We start from the raw sequence: 12,019 nt of genomic DNA, 5'->3' as shown, positions 1-12,019 counted from the left end.
TTTCTGACCAGGTGAGTCTAAGCGTGAAACTGCGTCTGAAGTTTATAAACTTTAGATGACCATATAATTATTAATTCTTGTCATTATTATCATTATCATCACTGCTCCTAATATTGTGATCATTGTTAAATAAATCTGGAGTCCATCTGAGCCAGAGTGGTGAGATTCATGTAGCCCACTCCCGCTGGATTATGAATACCAAAATCTGTCATAAGTGGGTAGTAGGATACTTATACAATATAGTTCAAGTCATTACCCTTGTACCAAGATTATGGGGATATGCTTAAGGCTTTTTTCTACAAAGGAACAATTTCAGATGAAGGCTTTGCATCAGAAGCCAAGGTAGCGTTTTTACAAGAAGAATTATCCTCATAACCATCCATAAGTATGAAATATACACCATGTACACAGTGTTGGGGGACCCACCCTCCATCCCCACTCTAAGCTCGTAGGTGACTCATTTGCTTGGTTGCCTAGCCATCTGTCATCTACCCATTTATCCACACACTTAGAGAACACCTACTATGTGCCGATGAATCCTGGTGTCTGCCCTTGGGTATCATGCCGCCATGACAGTGTGGCAGGGAATATACAAGAGAGGAAACATAATGCCGAGATGGAACCACAGACGACGGAATGAAAACCCTCTCGGCACTTAGAAGGGGCTTCTGCGAGTGGAGGGAGCAAACTGTTCGCGTCTTGACAGTCACAAGCTGGCAAGTCAGGGGCACACGTAAAGACACAGAGATGTGAACTAGCTGTGGAGATTTGGGGCGACGCCAACCAGTCGGTATTGCTGAATGCCAGGGTGCAACGGGGTCGAAGGGAGGAAGAAAGGATGGCGAAGGAGGCAAGGGTATAGTTTGAAAGTTCTAGAAAAGTTCAGAGAGTCTGAAAGGCCATGCCTAAAACATTAGGGTCCACATTAGAGAAAACTCAACGTTTTGAGCGAAGATCAGTCTGATAGCCGGACAGGGGCTGGTCCAGAGCTGTGCTGTATCGTCTGGGGAATGAGCACCTGAAATGTGGCTTGTCCCATCTGAGATGTGCTGTAATTATAACCGCACACACACTAGTCTTTGAAGCCTTGTAGGAAAAAAAATATTTCACCAATAACTTCTTCATACATTGCTTACCTGTTAAAATGATGATATCATGGATGTATTGGGTTAAATAAAATGTATTCTTAAAATATATGATAAAATTAGGTAAATTTAAGATCTAATGTTAGAATGAAAGCCACTAGTTTCCTTTTATTTCTTTTGATACAGTTAATAGGAAACTGAAATTTGCATTTATGACTTGCAGGATATTTCTCTTGGACGGGGGGGTCTAGAATGTTGGGAGAGGCTAAACAAAATGCCATTCATTCATTCAACATTTCACGCATGCCCCCTCTGTCCAGGTAGTGTTTTAGGCATGTGGGACACATCAGCAAACAGAACAGATAAGGATCCCTGTCCATGCCGAGGTTGTCCGACAGATGGGGATCGACAACAAAAAGTAAACACAACCAGTACAGGAAAGAGGTGAAGTCGAGCCCTGTAAGGGACCTGGGAATGGGGTGGGGTTGCAATTTAAAATGGGGCCATCAGAATGGGATTCACTGAGAAGATGACATATGAACAAAGAAGTCGAGATGAGGGAGTGAGTCGTGGGGGTGAGAGAAGGAAGAACACGCAGGGAGAGGAAACAGCCAGTGCAAAGGCCTGGCATGTCTGAGGGAAGAGCAAGGCGGCGGCATGGCCGGAGAGGAATGTCGCGGGCATGGGGCAGCGGAAGATGAGGTCTGACAGTTTGCAGGGCAGGGGGGGAGAGCAGACTGGGGAGCCACTTTAGCGAGGGAAATGGGGGCCATCTCAGGGTTTTGAGCAGAAAAGTAACATGCTCTGATTCCTGTTTCGAACGGATCCCTCTGGGTGTTCCAATGATGACGGACCCAAGAGGAACAGAAGGAGAAGCAGACAAGTGAGTTGGAAAGGTACTGTGGTTCCCCGGGTAGGATCAGTGGCCTGGGTCAGGGGAGTAGCAGCGTGGGAGGTGCACAGTGGGGGGATTCGGGGCTCGTCTGAAGTTAGGGCCAATGGCGATTTTCTGATGCTTGGGCACAGGGTGTGTGTGTGTGTGAGAGGGAGAATTGAGAAGGGTCAAGGATGACCCCAAGGATTTTGGCCTCATGGGTGATGCGAGAGGTTGCAGGTGAAGCAGGTTCGGGACCAGGGAGACACTGGAGAGTTCCATGTATTGAAATGACCTAGGTAAGAAGTGTCTGAATCAAGGCATAGAAAAGGGGGATACAACAAGAGGGTACACTTGAGACACGTTTAGGAAATGTACAGAAGTTGTTAATTCTTAAACGGGAAATGAGGGAAGGGGAGGAATCGAAGGTAACTCCCCGCTTTCTAGGGAACTGGGTAGATGAAAGTATCACTCGTCGAAGTAGAGAACTTTGAAGGAGAAGAAATGGAAATTGATGCCAGGACTGAAAAGAATTCTCCACTCTCCACACGCAGGTAGCACTGGGTTCGCCGAAGGTATAACCAGTCTTCTCCTGGGACGGTTGGAATTTCCAGAGGACAGGGAGGGGAGGGAGAACAGGGGCTGCTAAGATGACAGTATTCAGAGGGCACCATACGTCAGGGGTGGGGGAGGAGACAGGAAGAGGAAGAAGTGACAGATGTTAAGAATCTGGATCCCGGGATTCTATCTTATGCTGAGTTCTAGAAGTTCAGAGATTGAGGGTACTGGAAACACTAGAAAGTGTTGGGAGAGAAGATGTGACATTTCCACAACCACAGTACATATGCCGGGTAAACTGCTAGGCCTTTGGCTTGGGTCTGTGTCCCTCGACCTGCCCTGCACTGTAGCTCTGGGAAGGGGTGTGGTCATGGCATAAATGGAAACCAAGAAGCATCATGGACAACTGGCACGTGTCATCAGTGGACAAACATTGAGTTTGGACCGAGCTCACCATGCCTGAAGGCACAGAAAGAAAAAGATAAAAGGGTCTTTCTAGAAATATAGGACAAGGATGGGAAAACCATGTAGGAGGCTAAGAAGAGCACAGTTCTGCAAATGACGTACTACCAGATCTAGGGAAAACCTGGAGAAAGCAGTCCACCATCCTCGGTAGGATGGTTTCTGTGACACCGTTGCAGGAAAACAGGCTGAAATAAAAAAGCAATAGGATGCATTGGACAGGGAAAAGGATGAGATGGGGAAGGGCTGTTAGGATATTAAAAATGTAGTAGCATAATTAAACCCTTCCCTGTAAGCGTAAGAAGCAGAAGCAATATTACACAGCACGAAACTAGAATTGTCCGGGATCAACGTGAAAGGCTCTCTTAGAGCACAGACGGAAAAAAAAAAGCCAAAAGAATGAGATCAGCGAGTGAGAACATAATAGATGCGGGACACAGAGAAGCCATCTGGCAAATCATTGCTCCTGGAGGAGAGGCCAGGCCAGATGAACAACATCAGATAACAGAAGACAGCTTTTTCTGAGCAGAAGACATTCTCTGTGAACAGATTGCAAGGGCTCACTGCATTCTACTAAATGCACTGAAATCCTCTAGACCTATTACATCTACCGTTCAAGAAACAGAAGCGGGGAGAGAGGACAACTCAGAAGAAGCAAGTTGAATAGTTAGTCCAAAGGCAAAGCTCTGAAACAATGACAATAAGTGAAAGGCTTAGGTATCTGTAGGAACACGTGATGCCCATGGATCAAACTAATCACAATTTTAGTTTAATGGTGCAAATGCATGAAAATGACACCACCTGAATGAGAGACTGCGTCTGCTTCTGGCAAACAGAGCACACAAAAAAAGGGCCATCAAGGGACTGGCAGTGTTTGATGGGCATAAGCAGGGGCAGAGAAGGTGCCAGAATTGTCCCCAATTCTCAAGGGAAGAACAGGAAATTGAAACAAACTCGTTCCCTTTGGAAGAGGAAGTAGAAAAATCTTACCAGGACAGGACAACAGGGGCCTTCTTTCGATGGCCAACCACTTAGGGACACACGAGGAAATGCAAGAAATGAGACAGGATTTAAGAAATTAGGTCCCAATGGTGCTTTGACAGATGACAGAGTAAGACACAAAGAAACCAAAGAGAATTGGTACAGTTCGGCAACCATGTCTTTTTGGTTTTGGAGATGGAGGGGAAGTGGACTGCAGAAGAAAGGAAGGTGGCGGAAGAGGAGGAGAGGGGTAGCAAGCAAGAGAGAAGAGGTGCTCCAGAGGATTCCATCATCAGTAGGTGGCAGCAGACCAGACCTGAAGGGGACAGCGTGCCCTTCTGCAGGGAGAGCTCAGCCTTAACTTCTGGAATGGTTTCTGGTGACTCTGAGGCCTCTGGGGAACCATAAGTGATTTTCAGGCCTGGACTGTGATCTCTCCAGTTCCCCGCAATGGGGTGCTCCCGCTCCCTCTCAGTGCCCTGCATGCACGAGCCATGAAAGAACGCTACCCACCTGGGCAGAGGTGCTGTGAAGCTTCAGCAGTCCGTTCTCGAGACGCTCCATTTTGGACCTGAGCTCTTTTCCATGTCTGCGCAGCAAGCTCTGGTAGAGTCTGATGAACTCCAGGAATGACTTAGGGGTTGTGTAGTTGTAGCGTTGCTCGTTGCTCAGATAAGCCTGGGACATCTGGTTGACACTTGTGTGGACAAAGGCCATGAACTTGCTAATCGACTGCTTGACTGTGGGCTGAAGGTGAAGAGCAGGAAATCAGAGTTACTGTCTGGACGTGAAGACTGGTGGTGGTGGCCCACCCTGCTCATTGCCTCGCTACATGGAAGGTTTTGCTCTGACGACTCTATCCAAGCTTGAACTTGAATCCTGAAACTCTGGACATGGAATTCCTTGTACCCGAGGTGGAGAGGATCTTGACGAGTGTCTCCTTTGCCCTCTTACCTCAATGCCTTCTGTGTTCTGCAGGAAGCGGAGGCTGACAGACTCCAATGCCTGCCGAGGCCACTCGTGGAACCAGTCGATGGCTGTGCAGTTCACAATGGCTGGAAACTTCCTGCTGCGGACCCTCAGCTTGTTCCCCACAGGGGAGAAACAGAGAGTCACCTGAGAAGTCATAAGGGTGGGGAGAACCAAGAAGGTATCAGAAGTTCTCACAGGGAGATAGCTATGGCTTTAGGTTCTTTATTTCCCGGAAAGTTGGGAAACACATCCAATGGAGTAAAAAAAAAAAATCTGTCAATACCACCCAGGCTTCTCACCAAGAAATTAAGAAAGCTGGGACTGCATGAGGCAAGAGGGAGGCTACTGCCCTTGAATCAGATGAGAAGGGCAGCCTTGCAAAATTGCTCAGGCTGAGAAAGTCACTCCACCCATACTGCCCACTCCCAGTACAATCAAGAAGGACAGCCAAATTATCAGTAGAGGTTCTCGTGAACCATCTCTGGTCTGCCTACCCGGCGCAGTAAATCCTTTTATACCTTCAGTTGTCGTCGGACCCGATCTATAAAGAATTTCCAGCAGTTCCCTCTGTTGTCTACCAGACCTTGACTCTTGACTTCATTCCTCACGTTGTTTATGATGTTTTCAACTTCATCATCGGAGTAGAGGTCTGGGATCTCTCCTGGGAGAAATGGGACACAGAAGGGCAGCTTTCACATCTCTCTGCACAATGCAATTGGACATGAGAGGTTATCCAACTTGGGGACACAAGGCCCGTGATTTTTGTGGCCATGCCCCACCATTCCTGCTGGTGAAATTAAACAGACACTGTATCTACTCCAAACCCAGGGCAGAGAGATGATACTTGAAAGAATGGAACAAGCTACAAGGCACCCTTTTGTCCTGGGCCAGGAGTTCGTGGCATGAGGGCTTTCAACTGTCTATGTCTTTTACTTAAGGAATTTATTTACTAATTACTGTTAATAAAAAGTTTGTTCCCAAGGAGCTTAAGATTTGGTAGGAAGAATAAAAGAGATGTAAAATACTTATAAGACCACAAGTGAAAGGGGGGGTAACATACAGACAAATCCATATATTGATGAAAAATGAACTATCCCTTTCTATTAGAGCAGAAAGGCAGAGAGCAGGAATGGCGTCAGGGAACTTAGCATATGTAAGTATGACATCTTAAAATCAATGGGGAAAAAATGAACATTCAATACACAGTATTAGGAAGACTGGAACAAACAAACAAACAAACAAACTATGGTTGGATCCTTATATTCCACTGTATGCTAGGATAAATTCCAAATGAGTCAATGACTTCACCATAGAAAAGAAAACCATAAAAATGGCAGAAGAAATGAGGGAAATATTATATGACCTCTGAGTGGGGAAGGACTTCCTCATTGTAACTCAAAATCAGCATGTTTTAAAAGAAAGATACATTTGATATGTTTAAGTTGATATATTTTATGTAAAAGTATAAGTTTGGTATAAAAAATAGAAACAAAACAGCATGGTGAAAACATAGGCAAAGTATAATAAGATCAAAACCAAAGAACCAATGAAAATAGGTTTCTCAAAGAAGAAAGACAAATGGCCAGCAGGTTCATGAAAAGGTGCTCAACACAATTAGTTATCGGGGAAATGCAAATGAAGATCACAATGAGATACCCCCTCCCACCTGTTAGGATGGCTATTATCAAAAAGACAAGAGAAAATAAGTGCTGATGAGGATGTGGAGGAAAGGGAGCCCCTGTGCACTGTTGGGAATGTAAACTGGTACAGCCACTATGGAAAACAGTATGGAAGCTCCTAAAGAAATTAAAAATAGAATAAGCACCATGGGATCCAGGAATCCCACTTCTGGATATATGTTCAAAAGGAAAAAAAAAAACAGATCTCAGAAATATCCATACTCCTCTGTTCATTGCAGCATTATTCACAGTAGCCAAGATCTGGAAACAACCTAGGTATGCATCAGTGGATGAATGGATCAAACAAATGTGACATATATGGGAATATTATCCAGGCTTAAAAAAAGTGAAATCCTGTCATTTGCAATAACATGATGAACCTGGAGGGCATTATGCTAAGCAATAAGCCACAGAAAAAGAAAAATATTGCATGATGTCTCTTACATGTAGAATCTAAAACAAACAAACAAAAAACCCAGTCAAACTCCTAGAAATAGAGTAGAAAGTGGTTGCCAGGAGCTGGGGGGTGGAGGAAATATGGAGAGTCTGGTAGAAGGGTACAAACTTTCAGTTATAAGATGAATGAGGCTTTAGGATCTAATGTATAACATAGTGGTTATATTTGATAACACTGTACTATATAACTGAAATTTGCTAAGAGCTGGAACTTAAATGTTCTCATTCCTCAAGTTTTAAAAAGAAAATATGTGTTTAACTCTGATTATAGTTAAATAGTTAATCTCCTTAATATGTAAATATTATAATGTTACATATAACAACATTATATGTAAATATGTAAATAAAGTCTCCACAAATAAAGGAAAAAACCAATAATTCAACTGTAGGACGTGGATATAGAAGAGAGCTCACAGTACAGGAAATACAAATACTTCTTAAATATGTGAACAAATGCTTTACCCCACTCATAGTAATAGAAATGTAGCTTAAAACAATGCCTCATTATTAATTTTGCAAGACTGGCAAAGTTCTGAAAGTTCGATAAAATCCTGTCTTACACAATATACGGTGAATAAATCTTTTAAAAAATCCTAACTAAATCCATAAAAATACATGTATGATGACCAAGTAGGGTTTGTCCTAGAAATGCAATGATGGTTAGGTATTAGAGAAATCTATGAAAATAATCCACTATGTTAATAGATTAAAGTAGATAATTACAATATTACCATTACAAAGACACAGAACATTTCTAAAATACTGGTAACAAACTAGGAATAAATAAGATTTCTCTTACTCTATCATAGATGTCTATTGCAGACTCATTGCAAACATTATACCTAAGAGTGAAATACTAGAATATTCCCTTTCAAATCGGGACCAAGACAAGCATGATTGCTATTATGTTTCCTAGTCAATGGTATATAGGAAGTCCTAGACCATGCAAAAAATCAAGAAAAGGAAAATGTAAAACAAGAGTTAAGACAATCATAATATTATTATTGTTCAAAATCTAATTTTCTACATAGAATATCTAAGAGAATATACACGTAAACCATCAGGACTCACAAGCACATTTAACAACAAGCTTTCTGGATATAAATCAATATTGAAAATAAAATGGCATCTCTATACTCAAGCCCCCCAAAATGTTACTTTATTCTTTTTTATCTTTTTAAGGAAAGATTTTATTGTTTTTGAAGCAATCTCTCCACCCAACGTGGGGCTCAAACTCACAACTCCGAGATCAAGAGTCCCATGCTCTGCTGACTGAAGTGGCCAGGGAAGAGCAAAGGCTAAAGAACAGCCATGACATTTCTGAAGAACCAGTGGGAAGGATTTTCCCTACCAGAAATCAAGGTTCCTTATAAAACGAAGTTAATTTGGGGCACCTGGGTGGCTCAGCTGGTTGAACATCTGACTCTTGATTTTGGCCCAGATTATGATCCCAGGGTCGTGGGATCGAGCCCCACATTGGGCTCCACACTCAGTTTGAGATTCTCTCTCCACCCCTCCCCTTCCTTGTGCTCTCTCTCTCTTAAAACAAACAAACAAACAAAAAAACCCAAATCTACGTTAATTAAAACAATGCAAAATTGGTATGGGCCAAATATATAGAATACTGAAGGCAACACCTAGAAACAGACCTAATTATAAACAGGAAATTGCTATTAAAAATCAGTGTGCAGTCACTGGTTGATGGATTAATCAATAAGTGATGTTAAGTAATTCAGCATTACGAGTAAAAATTAAAATTAGAACACTATATACAAATAAATTTCAGGTGGATTAAAGACATAAATATGAAAAGTAAAACACTAAAAATTTAAAAATAAAATGCAGGAGGGGCGTCAGGGGGCCCTGTGAGTTAAGCGTCCGACTTTGGCTCAGGTCATGATCTCACAGTTCGTGAGTTTGAGCCCTGCGTTGGGCTCTGTGCTGATGGCTCAGAGCCCGGAGCCCACTTCGGATTCTGTGTCTCCCTGTCTGTCTGCACCTCCCCTACTGTGTGCTCATGCTCTGTCTCTCTCTCTCAAAAATAAATGAACATTAATTTTTAAAAAAATAAAATGCAGGAGATAATTTTTATCATGTCGAATAGAACAAAAGTTCTGAACAGTCTGGAGCATTAAAAAAAACTGTTAAGTTTTACAGCATTTAAACTAAATCAACATGACAAAAGTCAGATGCAGACTTCAAAAGAGATTTACACCCCATATAATGAACAAAGTGTTAGTATCCAGAATATATAAGGAACTCTTACAAATCCGTAAGAAAAAAACAAGAAAGCCAAGAGCAAATGGTCAAACTGTATAAATAGGCAACTCACAGGAGAGGAACAGCCAATAAACCCTCCAAAAGATGCTCAAGGTCACAAGTAAAAAGGGAAAGAAAACGATGAGATTTCATTTCACGCCCATTGGCAAAAACTAACGTGTGAGATCAACCAAGCACTCATGAGGTTAGGAGGAAGCAGGTATTCATGCGTGACTGGGCAGAGAGCAAATCTGCACAACTAGTCTGGAGAGCAGTGTGGCACTTTTTATAAAGTTGAAATATCCATCCCAGACAATTTAGTAATCTACATTTTGGGCACCGATTGGAAAGAAACTCTTGTACGTGCCCATTGCAAGTTTCTATGTTGCAACGTCATGATCGCATGGGAGTTTTATTGCATTCCGCACATCCAGAAGAGTTCGTAAAGAAGTACAGAAACACATAAAGGGAAGAAAGTCAACGGGGGTGGTGAGAGCATAAAGACTGTGAAGGAAGAGTCAGAAATTGGGGAGAGACAGCCGGGCAGAGCAGAGTTGTGAATCAGGGGCCAGGGCGTGGGCTCCTGGCTCAGATGGAGGATTTGGCCTTGGGGAGGAGGCATGGTCACCTTGGAGGACAGGAGAAACCCACAGAGACGTGGAGACAGGCTGTGCGGTATGAGGAAAGTTGTGAGTCTCATCCTGAAGAGTCAGGTCTTCTCAATGAGAGAGGACAGTGGGTGGGGGAGGGAAGCACTGGAATAGCTCAAATCTTGAAAACACTGGATATGATGTGAAGTAGGCGTGGCTCATGGCCAGGATATTCCATGGGCCCTGGGAAAGCTCTTCCCCATTTCCAGAACAAGGCTTTAGACGGGTACTGAGGCCATCTGGACCTGGAATCACAGGAATCCACACCCACACGCTTCTTCCTTCCTCCATAACCAACACAGAATTGTGAGCATCATAGAAATGCTGGACGTGGAAGGAGCCACGGGGGCCACCCTACCCGTGTTACTTCCTTGTGGGCTTGGATGAGGTCCTCAAAGATGGGTGGTTTGGCAAATGGCCTTAATCAACAAGTGATGTCAGGTAATTCAGTATTAAGATAAAAAATAAAAATTAGCACACTATAGACGAAAACATTTTAGGTGGATTAAAGACATAAATATGAAAAGTAAAACAGGAAAAATTAAAACAAAATGCAGGAGGGGCACCTGGGCAGCTCAGCCGGTTAAGGGTCCAACTTCGGCTTCAGGTCATGATCTCACCATTCATGAATTCGCGTTAGTTAATCCGAGCGATGGGAATTCTGACTTTGCCTGTCAGTGAAGTTGCTACACATCGGTGCACTACCACAGCTGAAGGAATGCATTGCCAACTGCCAACAAATGTCTGGCTTTCATAGTCTGACCACATTAACCCAGCCGGGAGTTCAGTAAGAATTTTATACTAATTAGACTTAATCGTTTTAAAAGGTCAAAATGGAAAAAAAAATGGATTATCATGAAATTGATCGTTTACTTCCTTCCCTTAATTGGACAAATTTAACTTCCGTCCATCAAGGTATTCCGTAGGACGCATATAAACCACCCTGAGCTATAACTTGTCCAAACCAAGGTCTTAGGAATGGAATAACCCCTTTCTCATTTGATCAAAGCAGAGGTCCACGGAAACTGCTAAGGAAATGCAATGATATTCAGCATGTGTTGGGAATTAAAGAGCTCAGGGAAGTGTTGTTTTTTTCTTTTTAATTGTTTTAAGTGTTTATTTATTTTTGAGAGACAGAGACAGAGCATGAGCAGGGGAGGGGCAGAGAGAGAGGGAGACACAGAGTCCAAAGCAGGCTCCAGGCTCCGAGCTGTCAGAGCCCAACATGAGGCTCGAACTCATGAACCACGAGATCATGACCTGAGCTGAAGTTGGCTGCTTAACTGACTGAGCCACCCAGGTGCCCCAAGTTTTAAAAAAAGCAATAGTCAAATGGAATTGACATGAGCCATACTCCCCCAGTTTATGAGCCAACTGCCTACAGTGGTCTGTATTCCTTTCTCCTTTGTGTCTCTGATAATCTGCATTCCCTTCCCCATTATCATGTTAGAGCCCCCCAGAGAGAACTCCATTCCCTTTGGTCTTAGAGCATGTGTAACAACACAGCCTGCATTCTTTGCCCTTCTATTATTTGAAATATGGAGGGCTTACTTTTGGTGTTTTATGTAGAACATTCTCGATAGGGAGGAACCAAACTATGGTCTACAGGCTAAATCCGGCATGCTGCCTGTTTGCTTGGCCTGCCAGCTACGAGTGGTTCTTACAATTTGTAATGGTTGAAAAAAATAATAATAATAATACTTAATGACTCATGAAAATTATAGGACATTCAAATTTTATTGTCCATAAATAGAGTTTTATCGGCCACGGCTGCAATCATTCATTTAGGTATGGTCTATGGCTATTTTCCCAGTACAACGACAGAGCTGAGTAGCTGTGACAGACTGTATGGTCTGCAAAACTGAAAATATTTACTTTCTGATCCTTTATAGAAAAAAAAGTTGGCTGACCTTGGCTTATGTGATACACTTAGGGCTGTGCTGTTGAAAGTACCAGGCCATTTGGAGACTTTCTCCATGCTCTTAAGATGCTAGTATCTGTCACAAGGTCCCAAGAGCTCCTTAAGAAGAAGGTCACCAGATG

General features: G+C 43.0%; 1 protein-coding gene across 1 annotated transcript in view; it reads right to left on the bottom strand.

Moving 5' to 3' along the window:
* The window catches only part of DNAH9 (dynein axonemal heavy chain 9), a 334,173-nt gene that overhangs the window by 114,322 nt on the left and 207,832 nt on the right, over positions 1–12,019 (bottom strand). The window contains exons 46-48 of the mRNA XM_027047332.2: positions 5,451–5,593; positions 4,915–5,076; positions 4,474–4,707 (exon numbers count right to left, since the gene is read on the bottom strand). Of these exons, the coding sequence (XP_026903133.2) occupies positions 4,474–4,707; positions 4,915–5,076; positions 5,451–5,593 (539 nt within the window). The remainder of the gene's footprint in view (positions 1–4,473; positions 4,708–4,914; positions 5,077–5,450; positions 5,594–12,019) is intronic.

This window comes from Acinonyx jubatus, chromosome E1, assembly GCF_027475565.1.
Source record: "Acinonyx jubatus isolate Ajub_Pintada_27869175 chromosome E1, VMU_Ajub_asm_v1.0, whole genome shotgun sequence".
Classification (NCBI taxonomy): Eukaryota; Metazoa; Chordata; class Mammalia; order Carnivora; family Felidae; genus Acinonyx; species Acinonyx jubatus.
This window is presented reverse-complemented; position numbering and strand designations above follow the sequence as displayed.